This window comes from Rissa tridactyla, chromosome 3 (genome assembly GCF_028500815.1).
Source record: "Rissa tridactyla isolate bRisTri1 chromosome 3, bRisTri1.patW.cur.20221130, whole genome shotgun sequence".
Classification (NCBI taxonomy): domain Eukaryota; kingdom Metazoa; phylum Chordata; class Aves; order Charadriiformes; family Laridae; genus Rissa; species Rissa tridactyla.
Genome location: NC_071468.1, coordinates 5,592,281 through 5,614,895, shown reverse-complemented (window position 1 = coordinate 5,614,895; position 22,615 = coordinate 5,592,281). Strand labels below are relative to the sequence as shown.

At 36.9% G+C, this 22,615-nt stretch overlaps 1 protein-coding gene across 1 annotated transcript in view; it reads left to right on the top strand.

Annotated features, from left to right (window-relative positions):
• TASP1 (taspase 1) overlaps nucleotides 1-22,615 on the top strand; it is an 85,943-nt gene that overhangs the window by 22,928 nt on the left and 40,400 nt on the right. Inside the window, 6 exon segments of the mRNA XM_054195518.1 lie at nucleotides 360-439; nucleotides 12,362-12,468; nucleotides 13,542-13,595; nucleotides 13,597-13,632; nucleotides 18,354-18,473; nucleotides 19,389-19,467. Coding sequence (XP_054051493.1) covers nucleotides 360-439; nucleotides 12,362-12,468; nucleotides 13,542-13,595; nucleotides 13,597-13,632; nucleotides 18,354-18,473; nucleotides 19,389-19,467 — 476 coding nt within the window.

The window sequence follows — 22,615 nt, the reverse complement described above, 5'->3', positions numbered from 1 at the left end:
CATTCTTGCCGCATTCATCCCATGTTGTTGTTCTACAGGATCTTACTAAGTTGTTATAGAGAGCAAGACTCTAGACAGCTTTGTCCTGGTTTAGCTGCAATGAAAAGCTGGTGCTATTTGGTAATTAATTTCAAATTTAATAGCACATGTTTTTGTCCAATACTAAACTTAATGTCAGAGCTGCATCGTCTTTTAATGAAACTACGTAAGGTTGCCGAATGTAATTATAGCTGACATTTCTGTGCAAAGGTAGACAGCTTACAATTTGAAAATGACCAAACCAAATAGAAAAAATAATTGCAAGAAAAGGGGGATTTGTTATATGGTTTTGTTTAAACTCCCTCTTCTGTGTCTCCTAGCTTTTTAGTTGGTGAAGGAGCTTACAGATGGGCAGTTGATCACGGGATACCAGCATGTCCTCCAGGTATCATGGCTACAAGTGAGTAAACTGGTGGTGTCAGTAGGAAGAACAGGACAGAGTAATTTTAAATGGTGCCTCGTGTTTTGAGGTGTACATCACTTTGCTGTTCTTAACATTCAACTAGCTTATGGTATTATGGTATATAAGGGTGGTTTAAGCTTCCTCATTTTCTATTAAGTAAATAGAAAAAAAAATATAAACTTACTTCAGCTGCATTTTAGCAACATCTAATTCAAGTGACTTTGTGATTCTAGGATTAAATCCAATGAAAGACATTTTACTGAAACGTAGACGCTTCGACAGCTCAGTCCTGCAAGTTTCCAGTTGTGATCCATCTTGGATCCTAAAAGCACCAGCTAGCCATGTATCTAAATTCAGCAGGTGCCAGTTTGATTCTCAGATTCTACAGTCACACCCATCTCTAAGTCTTTGTCCAGAACTTCTCTGGTCTAAATAGGCTGTCAAAATCATTTGCCTTTTTTTTTGATTTTTTTTTTTTTTTTTTTTTTTTAACCTAGGTAGGCTTTGCTTCATCTAATATGGTGGAACAACCCAACCCAGAAAATGGACTTGGATTATCCTGTATATTAGTAGTAGTCAGGTTTCTTACAAATTTTTTTTTTCTTAAAGTAAGTTATATATAATTACATTATACTGATACACCATCTATAAAGTAGGATAAAAATTAGTGCATTTACCCATGGAAATGAGGATGTGGTTCCCCTTGCTTCTCTTCTTCAGTCCCCCTCCCTTCTGGAAAGTGCCATTACTACTAGTCTGTAGTTTGCTATAGGCGAGAGCATGCCCTACGCTTCCTGTTGAACTTATGCAGGAAAGAAATCAGAGATCATTACCCAAAGAAGAAGAACACAGAAGATTACAGAATGTTTCTTCATGTTACAGTAAACAGTATTACTGCATAAAATATATGAGTAGTCCCTAAACCAGAGACTGAAACTGAGGGTTCCCATTAAGGCTTTTATTTGGTCTAGTTCTAAATTTAGATAAACATTCAGAAATTGCAGTTCAAAGTTGCTGCTACTCAGTGCCTAAATGTAACCCCCAAAACAGGGGCAGCATATTACTTGGTCATGCCAATTTTCATGCATACTCATGATACATTTCATTTTGAACAGAAAGTTTTGATTTCTAGTTCCGCATGACTGAAACTTTTGCCCTATCCATCTGCTATCCAAAACAGCATTTGCAGGACAATTTTTGGTCTTAGTTAAGCAGAGCACCTTTATTTCTCTGACTCTAGAAAGAGTAAAAAGAGGGGGGGTTTTTCCTTTGGTTGTTTTGTTTTTTTTTTTTCTTCAAGAAAGTAGTTGCTACTTTCGTGTAGGAGATACTCCAGAAGGAAGGTTTCTTGACTAATTCTGTTCGCATGCACAAAAGTTCCTGTTGTTTCTAGTACCAGTGTGTTTTTGTTGTGACACAGTTGATTAGATTGTAACATTAGTTGTCAGATGATATTTTACTAGCTAAAATGTATCCTGGTCAGAGCAAATCTACATGTTATGGCTTAAAAATAAGGATGACTACTGCCAGTTTGGTTTACCTAACCCAGAATATGAATTTACATTGGAGAAACGTCAGAAGAATAATCCCAGCCAATATATTTTCCCTAATGTGCTCCAAAACACCAGTGACTTCTTTTTGTCTCCTCAGTACGTTCAGCATACTTCTATTTAGCAAAACAACTTGTTTTAAAACAATTAAAACAACCACGACTGGGAAATTAATCCTATTGCAAAGTCAATGCAGAAATGCCATTTGGTGTTGCAATGTCAATGAAAGTAATATTGATATATCACAGTTGTCAGCCCCCCTCTGCTCCCCACACCCTCTGCTTTCACCCAGGTTTATCCGTACCGAAACACAGGCATGTATGATTATATGCTTGAGCCCTGTCACGGGACGGACCTGCTGTAGGATTGAACTGACGCTGTGAAGCAGGCTGTGACTGTTAAGAACTTGAGTGTAGACTATGTGAGTGTTTTGCTGGAAGAATGATTTCGGATCAGGGTAGTTGAAGGATATGTGGAAAAAACCAGCAGAGACTGAGGGTCAATCAGATATTCTGTGTAATACCGAGAAAATTACTTAAACCTGAATTCTTCACAGATGTTCTCTAATTCTGTTGCTTGACCTTAGCATGGGGTCTATGATAGTCTCTGTCTAACTGGATTTACAGAAAGGAGGTATTTGACTATTATAGTCTTGTGCTTCAGTTTCCTTTTCAAAGAAGATGAGATGGCAGTGTCTGCTATTTAAGTGCCTAAAAAGGATGTGCAGGAAAACAATACTAGCTTACATATTAAGACTGCATTATTAGCCATTCTAAGAGGCATCTGGGAAAAGATTGCTTGAGCAACATAAAATTTGTCATTTTTCCTAAGATTTGAGAACACCTAATATAATCATTGCAGTATAATCATTAATGGTAGCATACCTTATTTTTTCTTTAAAAAACCCCCACTACAACAGCAAGAAAGAGCAAACAAAAAACATTTCCAGAAAATGTTATGCTGATTTCCATAACAGTTCTTAGCAAAGCTGGTCTTGTAACATGTAGACTTCTGGTCAGTGAAGCTAGAAAGTAACTATTAACATCACGTGTGTCAACATGGGATTGTTATAGCTGAAAAGAAATTGGAAACTGTCTCACAGGTAACATCTAAGAAAGCCAAAGTGTTACCGGGGAGGGAAAGTTAGAGGTGCTTCAGAAACAATTACAGAGAATGTTGTTTCCAAGGAAACAGAAAAGATCTGATCTGAAGCAAGCTATTGCATTAAATAATGTAACAAACTTCAAAAAAATGGGAGACTTTCTGATTATGCTTGCTACAATTGCTGTGATAGAGTTTGCATGGAGAATTGGGGGTAAATTAACTTGAAATTACATGACTGTTGAATAGCCCTGTAAAATGAAGAACTGAAATAATTGCCAAACACGAGGAAAATACGTTTAGCAACTTAATTACAAAAAACCAAGCACAACTCCCCCCAAAACCCTAATCCAAATCTTAGACGTGTACTTGTAATAAGTATTAGCAGGGGGAAATGGGTGCATATGTTTTGGCTTCTCTGTGCTACACATGGAAAATACATTCTTGAAGTTGCGTTATTCTGTCTCCCTTTTCCTGGAGCTGAGATGGCAAGAGTAATGTTACACATTCTATAAGGCTGGGGGATTGTGCGGTTGGTTTTGCACGGATGGAGCTCTCTGTATGATCAGTTACAAAGAAAGTTGCACGATCAGCTTTGTGGTCACACTCCATAATTCTCTCTGAACTATCAGAGTATCTAAGCACCAAACTGAAACGATGTTTTAAACCATGTTACTTGTTAAACTACATCAAGGTTATGTCAAGGCTCACCTGCTTTGTCTTCTTCAGTTTGCCAAGTGTGCGAGGAAATGGGATTTCTACCGTTTGTAGAAATCTGGTGGTTTTCCAGTGTAGTGTGTGGGTCTTTTTTTTTAAAAAAAAATGAAATGTGATCTGCCTGTATTGCCTACAGTCTGCAAGAAAGCCGAATTTATTAATTCCTGCCCGTATTAGAGCTTAATTCCTGCCAATACTAGAGCCCATACTAGCTTATGCTAGAGCTTTGCTACCCTGTGCTAGGGAGACTGCTTTGAAAGTGTGATCAAAGTGTTAAGAGTGTAATTACAGCGTAGAAATGCTAATTTACTGTACCATGCAACCTCTTATAAATGTTAAAAGTATACTTTACTCAAAATAGGCAATGTAAATTCGAGGTACGTCTTCAGCTGTCAATATCTGTGCCTGCACTAGTAATAACTGAACCGCTTTTATCTGAATTTTTCAGATCGGGCTATAGTAGATGTAAAGTAGTTGATTTGGCAAAGATAACGTGGTGTGAGACAGCATCTCACCTCACAGTTGCTTACAATGTTAAGTCTTCAAAGGGAAAGAGAAGGAAGGTAACTACTCGTGGAGCAATCTTGTACCTCTAACAATGTGGAAGTGGCCATAAGGACTTCAGTCAGTTACAGTGCATAAGAACAAAAGCAGCTGCAGTGGATCCACACAACTTGATAACCGAAATCCAAGAGTAGCGACAAAAGATGTTTAAGGAAGACTATAAGAACAGAGCAGATATATACTTGCCTTTCCCTACCACCATTTGCTATCCCAGACGACATTCCTGAGTCATGACTGGTTCCTGCATACGTGGAGGTAATCGGTGGCATTTTTTGCCATGAAATTGTTGTTTCCTGTTGAGCCCATATTAATTTCTAGCATCTGCAAAAACCTTTACAACTATGGGCTGTGTGAAGAACTACCTCTTTTTCATTATTGTGAGACTTGCTGAATAAAATCTGCTGTTTTACTGTCAGGTCACTCAGAATCCTTCTTCAGTCAAGTACTCTTATTACCTTGAATAACTTAGTGTAATCAGCAAAGTCACATCTTGTTGAACGGCCTAAGCGCTACTATAGGTCGGTTTGGCATTCCATTTGTAACAGGCCATTTATTTACTTGTATTTTGTTTTGCCTTTTTTAGCCAATTTTCTGTATGCAAGGAAATTCCCTTTTATCTTACGGCTGCTTGGATTCTTTAAGGAGGGAGAGCCTTTTCTACATAAGTGTCACGCAGATTGTCACGCTTCTACTGATACCATACGTCCATATGGCCAGACCGTACTGGCCACCAGTATTATCTACCGAGCCTGCTTCTCCTCCAACCCCCAAACCTCACCCCACTCCCAGATCTCTCCACCACTTCCCTATTGTTGCATTAAGACAAACATTTGCCATATTACGAGAACTGTGCTTTGAGGTTCAGTCAGTGGCTCAGGGCAGTGGCTTAGACCATGTTTGTTCCTTTGTTTTTAGGTGAGAACGAAAGAGATCTGGAGAGAGGCTCAAGGGTTTGGGGCATTTGATTAGGAAACTTGGTTAATCTGAATACGTGCCTGGTTTTGGGAAACTAAGAGGTATCTCTCTGAAGAGGCTTGTCTTTTAACAGCAAAAGTTGCTACCTCTGTACCATAATATGCAGAGTAAATGACCTCTCTTAAGTGCGTGTTTTTCACTGTCAATAAAAAACAAAAAAAAAAGGGGGGGGGAGGGAAGAGGCCAGACATGATGTAAATCCTCCCTGGAATTGGACATAATATTGTAGGTTCACTTGCTGTTCTGAAATCTGAGCAGTTAATTGTAGCCAATAGAGTGGCCATAAGTTAGTCAGGAAGAATGTTGGGCTGAAGTAGAAGATGCTTTGAATGAAAATCTTCCTGTAACCAGAAGGTGCTTTGAATGAAAACCTTCTAGGGAGCAGGAAAAGCTGCTTGATGGGAAAAAGAGATTTCTTCCAGGAATTAGTAAAAAATAGTATCTCCAGCAACAGTTTACCCTGAGTTCCTGTTATACGAAGAACGGATCTACATAGTAGTGCTCTGAGAAAGACAGGGGGGTTTTTTTTATGTGTTTTTGATGCTAAGTTTTGTGTTTTTTTCCCATTTGTGTCGCTGTCTCTGTCAAAGTATGGCAACATGAGAAGTAGCACTAGTGGTCTTTGATCCCAACACAAGCATAAGTGGTGTTAATTTGTCATTTAAAATAGCTTTGTTAAAACAAAATTTATTTTCATCTGTCTGTTTTCATTTGAGCCATTTATTTTAGCAACTGCTCAACAGAATTCTTCACTGGATCATTTTAATTCCTGTGGGTTAACTAATTTGCTAGTATATTCCTTTTTAATTTGCTTCCCTCCAATAGTTGCATTCTCTTTTAATATGGAATAGAAAGATAAAATGTAGAAAGTTCTCCATTCTGGTTCTTTTCAGTGGAGTATAAGAAATGTCTGCCAGGGGGTGCTATATGATTGGTCAGAGCTTGATCTGTCCTCTGAAGATTTAAAAATATTCTTTGACTTTTCTTAGTATTTTCAATTTACAGTTTGCTTTTAAACAACGAATGCTGAGCAGTCGTAGGTTGCATAATGTTTTGTTGCAGAATAATTTGTTATGACTGTAATAGGAACATTGCAATTTGTGTTTGTGTTCCCAGCTTGCTCTTCCACCACTGTAAATAGGAAGGTTTGAGTATTGTCCTGAACTTGATTTGTTATTTAGTGGTGTTAGAAATTTGTATTTGTTAACTTCTATTTGAAAACTTAATTGTTTACTTAAATATTTTTTCACCTAGCCTGAAAATATGGAAGGGAATAGACGTGGCTTGTAAAAGCGTGGGAATTTTAAGCAAACATGGGCTTTTTACTAAAAAGTTTTTGCATTAACTTTGGACAAGAAATGTTAGTCTGCTCTAATAAACAGCCTGTCAGCTGTAGGCTTACTTAAAGTGCACAGATCTAGAATTAATAAGTAGATAGGTGTGAATGTGACCATTATTAAAAGAAAAAAAAAAAAGCCTTAATCTTGCATTTTGTTCTGTGTGTACAGTTCAGTAGTTTCAAGGAGTCCATGAATAGGACAATTCTAAATTTCTCTCTAATTATTTTTCTCTTGCCTCTGTTCTCTGGATCATTTCTAATGGGCTGTGAAAGGTGACTAAGAAGAGCTGTGGGAATACAGTTGTCTTTCACTTACTGAGTAGCTGTATCATTATGAAATAGAACTGTCAAGATTTTTGGTTAAATTTTCACTTGTTCCATAGCATAATGGCAAAAGGAGTTACGGGAATGATGAGGCTGCCAGGGTGCCAACAGGGTTAGTACCAGAGATGAGTAAATGATGTGGAAGTTTTATGGCAAACAAGTGGCACACAGATGACATCTCTGAAGTGACTTTGAGACCAACGCTCTGTTTCTTTTCCTTCCACTGACCTGCTTGCTGAAAATTACTTTCTCATTCTGTTAAGTGGTGATAACGATGTAAAAAGCCTGTTTAAAAGTTTTATTTATTACCTAGCTGTGATAACGTAGGAGATGGATCTTGTGCTAATGAATTATGTAATGAAGGTCTTGTGGTCCTTTTTCAGCAGGGTACCCAGTAACACTGGAACCTTTTGAAAATCGGAAAATCTATGACAGTCTTAACTTTGAGATTTTTCTTCTGCATTTATTGATAATATATCATACTATCAAGCACATGTTCTGACACCACATCCACTAATACCAACTTCTCATGCAGGCGAGTGGTGTTGAGCGGGAGCTACTTCTGCCTGTTCTGTGCTCAGCCACTGACCCTTCTCCACAGCAAACCCCTGCACTTGTCTCAACTTCTACAACTCTGCCATGACCAAGTATTCCACCCAGTGCTTCCACCGTCTAGCACAGTTAGACCCAAAATGCAGTGCATTTAAGTACAGAGTACGTGTGAGTAGCTCCTGTTGGTACCTTGTGGGGTTGAAGGGAGAATGTGGAGGTCTGGGAAGATGTTTTCAGGTCCTTGAAGATTATTCATTCTTAAAAAGGTACCCATGCTGCATTGCAGGGACATGTGATGATTATCGTAAATGTGAGACTGAAGTCCTGACCTTTTAATAATATTCTAGTTCTGATACGCTTCTATTGTCGGTCGTTACGTGTCTTTAATCTGGATGAGGCCTGAGCATGGCACTTAAACACTAACAGACCATCATTTTGTAAAGCTGTGGGGTTTTTTTGTTCTTTTTTTTTTTTTTTTCTTCCTCTCCCAGTAGCTCTGAAGTAGTTTCATTTATGACAGTATGTACGTAAATGAGAAAGCAAAACAGAACGGCTGGTTGTACTCTGTGGCTTCCGAGATGCAATTCTTTTAAGAATGAGTTTCAGCGTGCAGGCTATTACTGCATAGGGTAGGAATTGTCAGGGACTTTTATCTGAAAGCACATATTTGATTTTCATCTAAACTTTTAAATTCTTGAGCAAAATCAAAGGATGTTGTACTAAATACCTTTCCGTAGATTCCAACAACAATACCTCTGAGCTGTGATCCAAGAATTTTTCAAACTAAAATTCCATCTGCTCCCTTACCTCTCTTTTTCTAGCTTCCTCCCCTCCACAGTCACTCAGCTCTACCTCTCTTGCTTCCCTTTCTCCTCGAACCAGGCAACATCAGGCTGATGTAGCTATATTGCATTTGTTTTAGGAAAACACGCCTGTCTTCAACACTGTGTTGTGTCCTTTTCCTCTTCTCAAGCTTGGAATATGCTGTCTTGTTGGAGAAGGTGAGAGTGTTTTTTGTACTGTCATTTAGGACCAATGAAATTTCTTAGCATCCTTCCACCACAAAGTGGAGTTTTTGTTTTAGATTTATGTGAATTACAAACCTAAGCTGTGTGTAGGCAATTTCCTTCTGTGTACAGTGCCTGTTTTCAAAATAATTTTTGAGTGGGTTATTTTTCCATGTTATATGTGCATCATTAAATAAGCACATTTGAATCCTGGCATTTTTTTTTTAGTTCATAAAATGTTTTCTTGAACTTAAACCCCATAGTATATTCTTTGACAAGGACCAAACTTACAGGATGTTTTCAGAAAAAAACTTTAATTTCATCTTTCATTTGTTTAGCATGAAGCTCACTTGTGTTTTCTGGTTTCTTTTGTCACTTGTAGAGCAAGACAAAGCAACCAGAGTAGTAGGCAGTTTAATGGCATTTATAGTGGTTTTATATAGATAGAACATCGCAAAGGCAGGAATAAACCAAGGGCAGGCAGCCTTTCACTTGCTGTTAGTCATTATTCACTTACGTTTTGGGGGGGGAAAAAAAATCAAATTTAAGATTCAAGACATTTTGTTTTTAAGTGGTCATTTGAAGTTGCGCATAAATCTACGTCAAAGGAAAAAGGGGAAATTGCTAGGTTTTGTTTTACAGACTGGTCCTTTATTTCACAATTCTTTGGTCACTTTGGAGGTATTAGCCGTTTTATCCTGCTAAGAGGAATTGATAATCACTGATAATAATTATTTTCCCTAAATAATGAAAGGCAATTATTCATCAGGCCTTGCTAAAACAAAGTCTTCAATTTTCAGATGAAAGTTAATCCTAAGAACTATTCTGAAGTTGAATGTAGCCTGAGTGCAAGAATTTCCGCTCTAGGGGAAGTCTGAATAGACCTTCTTTCCCTCACAGTATGGATAGGTATGACATTTCATGCCAAACTGAATAAAACTTAGGAGTTATTGAATTAATACACCATGACTGGCATCTCTCTAATCGCTCTATCTGGTATAAGAGTACGAACTTTCCAATGTGACAAATATCACACTATCTGTCACAAATCGGAGGTGATGAATAGTATGTTGTAGATATTGTGATGGGGGAAGCTGGGAAAGTTTGTGTATCTTACTAGGCAAACGTGCAAGCTTCCTTAAACACACAGACAGAACAGTCCAGGTTAAGTAGTATGTTAGTTACGGGGGGGTGTGATGCACAGGGCTAGGATCATAGAGGACTGATATGAAAGAGAATACGTGAGGTTTTGACTAATTTAAAAGTTCCTGTGCAGCCCTTTTGAATTGGACTTACTTTTCTTAGGAGGTTGGACTACACGACCTCCTAAGATCCCTTCCAACCCGCATCATGGTATGTTACTAGAAAACTTTCTTCATCTCTCTGTCTGACATGGATAGAGTCATCCATTCCGTAAACATGGACGAGGCGGTACATTGCTAGCCTAATTTCATACATAGTGTTCGTTTTCAATTTCATACGTAGTACAGTAAAATGTATATTTCTTTGTTAATAATGACTTGTTTTCTGTCCTGTATTTCCTAGCTTACCGATACCACTTTGAGTTAACAACGCAGATAAGAAGTTACTGTTAACAATTAGATCCTTCAAAGCAAATCTTCGTGTTTTTTCTTCTTTTGAAGACAAATACAATTTTAAAGCACAAGGTGCTTTAAATTGTGTAATTGCTTGGCTAGAGACTGAGGACTTAAGTGAATGAAACATCTCTCTTGAGCTTGGAGAATTTCATAGGTTGTGGGGAAAAATAGCAGGATAAGTAGCAACCAAGGTATAGCTGGAGTGATGATGCTGAGAGGCCATATAGCAGCACTGTGTTGCTGGCAGGGCGTCTTGGAACTAGCCCACATGTCCTCTAGTTTCGATGTGATCTTTGTGCATATATTTGAACTGGTGAACATGCAAATATTGTGGAAGGTTTTAGAACACCACTAGCATTAGATTCTGGAGGGCCCGGGAAACTTCTTGTGTTCAAATTTTCACGTATGAGTTCCTGCACTCTCCTGTTTGTCTTTCTTCTCTAGTTTTTTTCTGAATATCTAGCTTTTTTCTGAATTGATGGGAGGCAATGGCAGCAGCAGATACCAGGGATATTTATCCCGGTGCAATATCTACTTGTGATGAGTACCAAGGCCAGACACTATTCTTACTCACCCAGATTGTGGCTCTGCCCGTAGACATTTGCTGTATTTATTGAAGTCATGCAACTTACAAGTCTCCTGTTTAAAAATTCTGTTAGAAACAATGTGCTGGCTTAGTTTAATTTGGGACACTTCGGTTTAACAAATTCTTGATCTTTGTGGGATTTTTTTTGTTTGTTTATTCATTCCCATCCCAATTAGTGCTAAACTAAAAAGATTCCTTGCCTGCCCCCCCCTTATCAAGTGTTTGGTTTTTACTTCTTGGATCTCTTTTCAGACATAGAAATATGTTGTCCAAACTAGCTGCATTAATCAGCTCTGTATGGTAGAAAGAGTTCCTTTCGTGGTGATGGCAGATTAATATGTGTTTACAGTTTTAAGAAACTGGTATTCATTAGGTTTTTGGAGAGAAATGCCAGCTTTCTCATTACTCTTAGGTTATACACTTGAATAACTGTGGTATTTTAAGGTCCAGTTTTATATACTTCAAAACAGGTTTAAAGGAGAGTTCACTAGGTGATTTTGGCACCTGCATGGGGAAATTTCAAAGAAGTAAAATGCTCACTGTCTGTGTACTTTGTGAGAATTGTAAATGAAAGCTTTGTGTTCTGTTGGCTCTGCAATATTGATTTTATTCATAGTCTGTTCTTGCAGCTGTTCCAGTCTTCTGAATAATAGTGATGTAGCTATATTCAGAATTTCACTTTAAATGACATTTTTAAGGCTTATAGATTCAATAGGAAACCTGTGATTTTTAACTTCCATTGAATTTGTGACTTACCTGTGTATACCTCTGCCTTCCTAATAGCTTGCTTTTTGCATGATTTAAGTGACAGAAGGCATTTTTTCCCCCCTCCTCTTTTCTCTACATTTCAAAGGGGATGTTAAGACAATCTGTGGATAATATTAAGTCAAAACTAATTTGAACTAAATATGTCAATATCTGCAATTTTTTCATGAACTGAAACTTCTAAAACGGAAACATGTCATTTTGGTATCTTAAATGTAACAGTTTTTCTTCTTTTCTAGTCCACTTTAGAGAACACTTCCTTTCTGAATGTGGGACTTAGATGTGGAAAAAATATATTTGTCTTTTCAATACCTAGGTGGTCTTTAGACTGTGTTGGATTATGGAACATAAAAATATTGCTAGACTATTGTGTGGCTTTAAATATATGGGTAAACATACAGATATGCAATTAAGGTAATAAAATAGTAGCCTAATTTTATGGATATCAAAATGAGCTCACATGGAATCTATTTACTTGTCAGCAGTCAAAAACAATAATTTTAACACAAGCTGCTTATTCCATTCTCTTCTGTACGGTGCTGCTTCTTTGCCAAACAGAGAGATATTTAGACCAACATAGCTTCCATATGTGTTCAGCGACTTGTTTCTAATAGATATTTTACCCATCGCTGTTGCTGAACAATGGAACTTTTTTCACTTAGGAAAAGATGTAAACATCTTGTACTGAAGCTTAAATATTTAGTTGTTAGCTTTTTTTATTGATGCTTCCTGCATCACTAAAAATACGTTAGAGATGAGACCTCCAAAATGTAAACTTATCAATATTTGTTTAAATTAAGTAAATTTTACTTAGTTAAATGCTTTTGAATTATTTTTATAGGGTTTAGTTTAGCAGCTTTTAAGAGGAACAAGAGGAAGCTGGAGTTGGCTGAAAAGGTGGAAACAGATCTCATTCAACTAAAGAAAAGAAGACAATCAAATGAAAAGGTTAGTTCCTATTTAAAATTTGATTGTGCCATCCTAAACTTGCAGCTGATTACTAATAAATTTCATGTCGTATATATACAGTGAGACTAATGTAGCGTGAGAAAGTCACTTCTTGACTAGCATAACATTTAGATGGTATAATGATAACTTAAATTAAGACTACCTGCCTTGCTATTTAAAAACCAGACTCTCACTTTGTATCTTGTTTGTGCTATGAAAAATATTTTGCTCGTTTTGAACTGGAAATACGACAAATGTCAACACAAACAGATAATTATTTACTGAAACGTTTTCTTTAGCTTGGGATCTCTGTCACTGTTTCCCACTTTTTAATGTTTCCTGAGCGCACTGCATTATGGAGCTGGAATTGGTGAAATTTGAAATCTCAGGTAGGTAACCATGTGCATCTGTGCATGCATCTAGCATTGACCTGGCCCATATTACTTGTACTGCAAAACTATTAGGATTCCCTCTGTTCCTCTCACCCTTAGTTTGAATTCAGAGCCTTTGTTACCATTTGAGAATGTCAATCACACTATTTGTGTTTAGTGCTGAATATCAAAGTATAGCTCATTAAATTAAACGCCTATGCTTTATTTGGGGCCTGTGGGCTTTCAGATTGGCCATTTCTCTTTGCTTTGGTAAGCTGGCTGACCACTGCCTTATGTAGTTGCATATGTTGATATAAATAATGTCTAAATCCCAGAGAATTGGCAAAAAAGTTTGTTCTCTGTAGTCTGTGCAAATGAAAACGAGTGATAAATTAGGCATTTTTCTTCTGTGTTCTGAGACAAGAAGTTGTCCCTAGCAGGGTGCTAAGTTTTTTATTTTCAAGGAGGTAAGACTTGTAAAGAAAGTAAGGATAGAAGGGGGGGAAAAAGTGGTTCTTCATTTTGGAACTTTTCCTGTTTACAGAACTTCATGTACCTCCTTGTGAAACTAACGGTGGTAAAGTATAACTGAGGGAGGAGGGATCTCTGTACAGTATTGATGTTCATGTAATAAGGGGCAAGTCAATGCTTGAAACATACGCCAATGCATGAGCTTACCGACCTGCAATTTGAAATTTCAAGGGCTCCAGAGTCATGTGCAGCGCTTGTGGGAGACCCCCAAAGGCCAATGAGGGTAGGTAAAGGAGGTGATCAAATAAAGCTCTACTCACTGGTAAGTAATCCAGTAACAACACATCGGTTTTGTCAACTTTCTGGGCACATCCTGTCCACGGAGGGGGGATGAAAACCAAACCATGCCAACAATGTGCACTGCTTGTGTTATCCACAGAGTGTAAGATAATTGCAGCCTTACAGGAAGGTTAGTTTTTCAAAATGAAACAGAAAAAAAAAAAAAGGCAGAATAAGTCTCTAAGCTATTAGAAAAGGGTCATTTAGCAAGGGTGAGGCACGTGATCTGTCATCCCCAAACCTGTACTGTCACAGCTGAGCTCTCATAAAAGCTTTAAAAATAATTGTTTAAAAACCATTTAAATACTTGAATAATTAAAAGTTAATCTTCTTGTCACAGTTAAGCTTTAATTGACAAATACTCATTTAATTTTTGTATTTGCTGTCCTTCTCTGGAGCTGCAGACCTGTCCCTTCATAGCTGTTTCATGCTTTAGTTTGATTTACCTGCGTCAGCCCTGTGCTGCAGCTTAGCTTATGTGCTTCTGTTGCCAGTACTGCACACTTGTTATAAATTCTGGTCATTTTCTTCTCTATGAAATTTTAAAAGTTGGGAGAAGAGCAAGGTAGAAAGGATGTTAACGAAACTGAAATTGAATGGAAATCATAACTAAAAGGCCTGTGTGAAATGATAGTATTGCAGACCAAACCAGGCTGAAATTACTTGAAAATTTTTAGCTGCTGATAAATTTCACCAGCTAAAAATAAACATACCGTTTTAAAAATTACTTTTCAATAAAAGTTAAATTATCCCAAGCTTGAAAAGAATGAGAGGCAGTTGAAATTTAATAAACATTCCATGGAAAAACTAGGCAGGGTGAGTTACTAAAGGACTTGTATTTCCCAAGTAAATGGAATTTTCTCTTTGCTGTATTTTTCATTGTTTACCCAATGTAGGATTTGTAGAGGGTTATACAGTTCCATACAGGAAGACCTGTTAACACGTGTTAATAATTCACCAAATTTTGAAGGTGAGAAAATTGAGATTTTTTTTTTTTTTTTTTTTTAGATTGTAGTGATTTATATATTGATTTACTTAATTAAGAAATAATTTTTGTTTGTGTGTGAGGACTGGCTATGATTTGTTAATTCAGCCAGACGTCATTCTGAAGTTCTCACTTCAGTCACCGGTAAACTTCAGAAGCAAATGTTTGTCTTACTGTTAACCTGTTTTTTACCAGAGGCAGTTGTCGTTGAAAATAGCGTAGTAGAGTTTGGCTAAAAGCCCTATTTTTAATTTGTCTTCTGCTATTACAAACTTTTTTTACAGCTACGCTGAAGTTACTTGTGAGAGGAGTTGTCCTCTCCTTGATTTGAATAAGTGGCACTAAGAATTTCCAGTGCACATGAATTTTCTTAATAGGTTAGTGTTTATAAGTTAGTTTTTTATAGGCTAGTTATTTAACTCCATATATAACATTATTTAGTTTGACTTTTATTAAAACTGATTGGGTTTTTATGTAGTTTAACATGTGTACTCAAGTATGTGTACAACAGTTTGAATTATTTGTATGGAATCAGCAGTTTCATATTCTTCAGCTACTGTATTGAGATGTGTTTAGAAAAGAAAAATACGTCTGTCTTTGTTCAACAGAAAAGCATTGTTTTCTTTGAAGTATTTTGTGCATTATGTTTTTGTCATTGATCATCTTGAACGTACCACATGAACTTTTATCCAATTCCAGCTTGAACGCTTTGGGTGAGCACCAGTCAATGCATCATTCAGTGAGAATGGCAATGCATCATTCCCATTATATAAGATGAGTTTTAATCACTTAACTTTTTCCTCAAATCAAATTTTTTATGGCTGTGTGAAGGTAATTGCAAGTGTAGCAGTCCACTATGGCAATCCTAGTGTCTGTGTTATTTATTATTGTAGTTTGAACAGGAATTTGAATTTTATGCATTTCTTCTTCCTTAAAAAAGAAATAAATTTTCTGTCCCACATCCATACTGTAATGGTCTTTGATGATAATAATACTTCTTAATAAAGCCTCTTAAGTTGCCCCATCTCAAAATAAAATAAGCCAAAGCAAGCAAACTATACTACTGAATTGACAGCAAGTACTGATGTGAAATACATCCTTTAAAAGAAATAATGGTGAAGAAAGTTTCCGTGTAACATATACTTGTAAATGCTTGTGGTTTTTTGATTAAAATATCTTTTTAAAAAATAAATTAGTCGTATAGTTACTGAAGGCAAATATTTTATGCATGTGAGAGCTAAAGTGGAAGATGGATGGCAGATTGAGACACGAGTTTTACAGCTGCTGCAAAGAAGGCTTGCAAGCATTTTTTCTTTGCTGTCAGATGATATGGAAAACATCCTGATCCATTCTGAGCCTCAGCCTTCTAAAATGTAGTTCTGTTCATTATGGGAGCCCCAAGTGTTTGATTTAATGTGAATTAAGATTACACAGGTGGCCTTAATTCTGGCATTTCCTAACTTTGACGGGCTCGATTTTCCTATCTGTAGTTGTCTATTCATCAAGTTTTTTGTTGTGGGTATAATTTCCTTTGATAAAAGGGGGCAGGGGATGAACAACAAAACCTGCATCATATTAGTAGTTCTTCTCTGTATAGAAGTCATAGGATCATAGGAAAATTCATGTTGGGAAGAGCTTTATCCAGTCTGATCTTGAAAACCTCCAAGGATGGGAGCCTGCACCTCCAGTGAGCAGCCTTCTCTGCTGCTTAAGGTCATTTCAATCCACTGAATGGTTTTGTTCTAACTGCGTTAATAATACCTGAATTAGGTGGTGGCTGTCAGTCCTGGGAGATGTGAAATACATTTGCCCATGAGATATTACGGGAAGGGTTCCTTAACTTTCTTTTATTTTTACAACTTGGAAGGGAACTTGCTCTTTCTTATCCCCTTTGCTCCAGTCCTCGAAAGTTCCTTTTGCCTCTCATTCTCCTGCTTTCCCCGATCCTGGTTTTTTGCCTTCCTCTGCATTTCAGTTTACTCTTCTTCTCAATGCTAGTTGAGACCCTAGATCTATAATTTTTCATTTGTATTTTTCTAAGCAGATATTCTTCTTTACTCTTAGGGCATCCGTCTGTTTGTTTTAATATTAAATATGGCTAGTGCCAGCTTCTGAGTGTAGAACTTGTTCAGGAAGATGTAGGTGAAGAGAAGAAACTTACTGTTACTCTGGGTAAAAGCCAAGGAGATGACACCCCTGCTTAGGGAGGAGTGCTTCCTCCTGCTTCCAGTTGCTTGAAAAATGCTTTGGAACACTGTAGTGCTGCATTGCATAGTTTTCCTTTTTAGACTGGTACAGTATTAAGAGTTATCTCTCAAATTAAGTGTGGCCAGAGTATCATCAGCATGAGTTTCCTAAGCATTCTGCTTGACAAGTGACACCGTATGGCCAAGGAAATTTTAATTGATGACAGGAACTTGATAACTTGAAGTTGAATAGTTGGGTGTAGGTTTGGGGCTTTTTTTTTTTCTTCTTCTTCCTACCTCTGGATCCTAGTCCAGAAAATAGGCATTTATATGAAAAGCTTAATATCCTTTGAGATTATTTGCTTGGGTAAGTTTATGTGGGATTTTTTAAATTCAGGTAAGTTTTTGTACAGGAAAGACTGATCAGCTAAAGGCTTGAGGGCTTGTGCAACAGCGGCATTCATCTTTGGAGTATGTGATGGATGATGTATCGGTTTAGTTTATTCATTTTATTTTCTGTACACTGCATGCTGTGTCCCATCAAAAGTGTGTGACAGGGCATGAAGTCAGAGTGCCTTGGCCTGGGTTCTGCAGAGAAGGGAGTCTAGGGCAAGCCTAGACACAGTGGGGAAAACTGCTCTTTTTTTCAGAGCGACTGAATGTGATGTATTGAGGAAGGGGGGAAGGATGGAAAGATCCGAGGTGAGAAAGCTGAAGTGTTTGTGGGGCAGGACGCAGAGACCTTACATCAGGAATGGATGCTTAAAGACCCCTGCTCTTAGGAGATCAAATCTGCCTCAGAAGCAGTGGAAGTAAGGATGCTTTTCTGGTGACCCAGAGGGAGCGAAGGGTAACGTGTTTCAACCAGGAAGCCACTAAATTGCTGAACTGAGACGAAGTCTGGGAGGAAGAATCTGTCCCGGGGGAGATTTCTTCTCAAGGCTTCCATTTATTGTCTCGCTCAGAGTATCAGAATTTTCTCTTTACATGGTAAGCTCCTTCAAGTGGAGTGGCTTTTGTTTTCTTTTTTTTGTTAATCATACATGTATCATATAATCATACAAATTCATAATATATTCATTCATAATATATAATCATATAAATTCATACAAATTCAAATCATAAACATCAGAGTCTCTGAAAATGCCACCTCGAAGCTTTTGGGAAAGGCCTTTTGATATGGCATCTTTGGAATGCGCTGCTGAATCATTTCTTAGGGGGCAAGTGCCCAACACTAAGAAAACAGCATTTTTGGCACTTCTGTGAGTGAAGGCAGGTAATCTAAGCATTGGAGGAGTTCTGAGGTGTTTTTCACCTTCTTGTTTCCAGAGAAGTTTTCTTCAGGTCCTGCCTGAGGCAAGAGAGCATTTTGGGGAGCTTTATGGCAGCACAGTTGGTACAATATGCATGAATATGTTTTATTGATCAGCCTGCCAATTGGGTTTGTGCGCTTTAGTTTGCACACTGCTAAGAAGTATAATCTGACTTTAATATACTACTTTTAGCAGTTGTTTCTGTTTGTGTGTCCTGCAGGAGAATGACTCAGGAACATTGGATACAGTGGGTGCAGTTGTTGTTGACCAAGAAGGAAATGTTGCTGCTGCTGTCTCCAGTGGAGGTTTAGCACTAAAGCATCCTGGAAGAGTTGGTCAGGTGATGATATCTTTTCAGTTGGGAATGATTGTTCAGCAATTGTGACACTAAGCAAAAGCTGTGAGAGCAAACTGATGTTCTCCCTTCCTTCCCATTAAACTCGGAAGGCGTTATCACTGCATTGGAATGCAAGTTTTCTTTTTAGTGTCCTCCATCAGTGTTATGAAGCGTATAAACATAGGTAAGGAGTTGTTCTGTAGTTAGTTACCTTTTGTCAGAGCTATTGATAAGCTAATTTCATGGCCTTAAATACCTCCTTAGTACCACAAATAGTCTCTTAAATGCTTAGAGTGTTTTTAAATAAGATTTTCATCAATATTTAGGGAAGCTGTCCTATTTAATTTCGAAATGATCTTGTGAATTGGTAGAAGTGACAAAGGCATTAAAAGAGCACATCAGTTATAGGCATTCCTTATTGTTATTAGGTTGAGGGAATTTTGAGGTGCATCAGAAATGTCATGCTCCGTTGCTGTATAGCTGAATTTTTGGTTGACTTTTGCCACTGTCCCAAAAGCAGTTCTCTGTTGAAATGTATTTAAGATTTTCTTTTGGAATAGCAGAGTGAAAGGGACTTTATATAAGTAGGGAAAAGCTGGAATTATTTTTTTCTTTTGATATCTGTGCCCTGATTTTCTGTAAAGTGAGGTTAGAATATCAGATGCCTATGATAATCACTCAGTTCTGAAGAACAGTAAAAGAAGATGTAGCCAAATGGATTGGGATTATAATTTGGACTGTTAAGATTTTCTTGTTTATCTTTTGTATTAATATTTGGATTTTCTTGTGTTGGTCTTTGTTGGTTCTTTTTGCTTTGGGGTTTTTTGATGGTGGTTTTGTTTTGTTTCTTTTAAGGGAAGGGGACAAACCAAAAACCTTGTATACTTAAATTGATGAAAGATGCGCTTCTTTCCTTAGGCAGCTCTTTATGGTTGTGGCTGCTGGGCTGAAAACACAGGAGCTCATACCCCTTACTCCACTGCTGTGAGTACTTCAGGTATTTACTACTTTTATAAATATTTCAAAAAGTTGCTGTCTTTCTCTGTAATTAGTTTACAAATTCCAAGTGAAGTATTTCTATGAACGGTGAATTAAAATATTAACATTATTTCTAGACTATATGTGTATCATTTATTTACATATAAATATATATTATATATTATATGTTATAATATATTATATATTATATATAATCAGCGAGTATAAGTCCAATATTAGAGATTGTTTGTGGAAAAGCTGAGAACGCCACCTTTATTTAATTTTTTAAACTGTTCTTTACAAAGTCAGCTGGATTTGAAGTCTATGCAAGTACCGGCAAGCATCCTGATACTCCTAAAGGAGGTGTCTGGGTATAATGATGGCCTTAAATAGAAGCCTTCTTCCTCTTTGCTGGTACCAATTTTATATGGTGGTAAATACTTTAATGTTATACTATTTATAACTATTACACACACACACGTATATATATGTATGTTTCTTTGGTTCAAATCTTCTCGCTTCCATGACATTACATTAATACCAATCCCAGTTAATTGAAATAGTCTGCTAGCGGTTTATGAAGCATGGCCATCTGTTTATTCAGTGATTTGAAATTCAGACTAGTGGTGTTTAATTAAACTCTTGTTTCTGGTTTTCCTTTAAAGTGTGTGTGTGAGAGAGAGAGAGGGAGGGAGATAGAAATGTTTACAGGAAGTGAGAACTCTTCTGTAATCAACACCATTCTTTTTTCCATTTTCAGAAGCTCATAATGTTTTATTTTATAATGTAATTTACATTTAGTGCAGTTTTAAAATATATTGATGCCTGACTCTTGTTTAAAATATCAGCATCCAACAGTCTGAACCATGAAGTTAATTAAGGGGTAGAGGGATGGAAAAATTAAATTATAGGAAAGATTGAAAGAATGAAACTTACAACTTGGCTGGATCACAACAGGAGATGGGAATGGGGCATAAACATCTGCAAATATTCAAAAGGTGAAATTGCTGAGGCTAGGCAAGAAAATGATATGTTAACATACACCGTTGTTGGATGACATTTTTAGAAAATGAAGGTCCTACCTGAACTCTAGAAGATGCCCTGATTTGGAAAGCTCTAAGAATGACAGTTCTTCCTAAGAGAAGATAAGGTTATCGCTTGGTGTACCTAAAATCAGACTAGGCTGTATCTGTGATAGTGATTATAACCCCCTCTTGTAGGTTTCTAAATTGGTTTTGTGTGGACATACATTTTTTAAAAAAAAAAAAAAAGGCAACAAATGAAACTTGCGTGTTATGTATAAGTAAAAACAGTGTGCATGCACGTTAATTTCACGTTTCATTTTACATACAGACATATATACTTGTATGTAAAAGCACTTAAAATCTGTACATAAAGTAACTGAAATTTAGAATCGGTTTAGATTTCCGTAGTTTTCACAATATAACATTGTATTGTTTTAATTTCATGAGTCTCTTCATTTTAATTTGTCTTTAAGTGGTAAATTTGGCATAAATTTATCCTAACATTTTCTACAGGGAATTTTTTTTTTCTGTTGTATGGCGGGGGTGGGGGCTGGGAGAGAAGAAAATTAGGCTTTGGTTGCTGTGTGTATTGCGTACTGTATGTGTAGACTTTAATATTTATTGTTAAATGACTTTACAGAATAGCTGATTCATCAAATTGCATTTGGAATTTTAAAAAAATCTTAAATGAAGAGAAAAGTTTAACTATGATTCCCTTAAACCTTTATCTAAACTATGCTCAAAATTATTAAGTATTAATATATGTTAAACCATATAATTTTAACTTAAGGATTCTATGTGAAATAAAAGGTTTCACATTTGTGCTGGTTTAGACTTTTTAATTTTTTAGTGATAGCTGGGGAAAGAAAGTCAAGCCTTGAGAGTTTGTTGTATCAGGCTCTATATTCAGTCTTGAAGAAGGATGTTCTTTGGCAATTTTTAAGGGCTAGGTTTTGTAAACTATTTTGATTCCATACTTATGAAATTGCTCATGTCTTTGGGTTTTGGAGGCTATGATCAGCAAAACATTGAATGGGTCGGGGAAAATCTGTGGTGTGGGGAAAAAGAGTTTGGAATAGTAATTCCAAGTATACAGAATACAAACTCTTGCATGTTGAAATCCATGCAGAATTGACAGGAACATAAGAATGAACACATTGGGTCAAACCAGAGCTCCAGCTAATTTGGTGTCCTGCTTCGGATAGACAGTCTTTACAGGTCTCCAAGGAAAAGTACAGGACTGGGAAAGGCACCTCCAGCTTGTTATCCAAGTTTCTAGCAATTTGTGATACTGGGACTTTAGAAGCTGGAGATATCTTTGGTTTTAATAGGTCAGGATGACTTTCTCAAGATTTCTCGTTTCTTTTTGGTACTTAGAAGACCAGTTATTTAAATTTCGCTGGGAATGTTTTTCTTATTTTGTGATGGTTCACCTTTGTAGAAGCTTTCTTGGAAAAAAAAGTGTTAGTTCCAATGCCACAGTTAGTACCACAGTAGGTTTTAGTCTTGAATTTTTATTAATTTTGTTCTAAAATCCTTCTATCAAAGCTTCAATTTGAGACACATCTTTCAATACCTTCCTCATAAATAAAAAAAAAAAGGCATTTCCATGACAGTACTTCCAAATTCATGTAGCTTTCTTTCGGTGGGCATGTATTATTTGAAGACATGCTTTGACATCTTGATATTCTCTTGGCCCTGTGGATGCTGGCAGGCTTCCTGCTTCTGCGTGTTCAGGAAGGACTTGGTATTAGTTCTTATGCCTTTAGCAAGTTGTTTCTCAAATATTTTTGGCCATTTTTATTGTGATTCTGTATTGAATGTGCCAAAGGTGGTTGTTCTGAATTTGTTCGGGCATGACTTCAACTTTTTGAACTTTTTTTTTTCTTACCTCTAACAGTCTCTTGGCCTTGTTGTTTAGCCACAGTGTCTTTGGTTTTATTTTTTTTGGCTTTTCAAAAGTTACTTCATGGTTTATAAAATACAGGATATTGTAAAACTCACATTTTATGGCTATAGTTTAAGAGGGGGTGGGACAACTGAAATCAAAAGATGAAAACTTTCTAAGGACAGGAATGGAGGAGACAGTGGAACTTAGGAATAGCTGTGAATATAAATTCAAGGTTTGTTCTGTAACTCTCA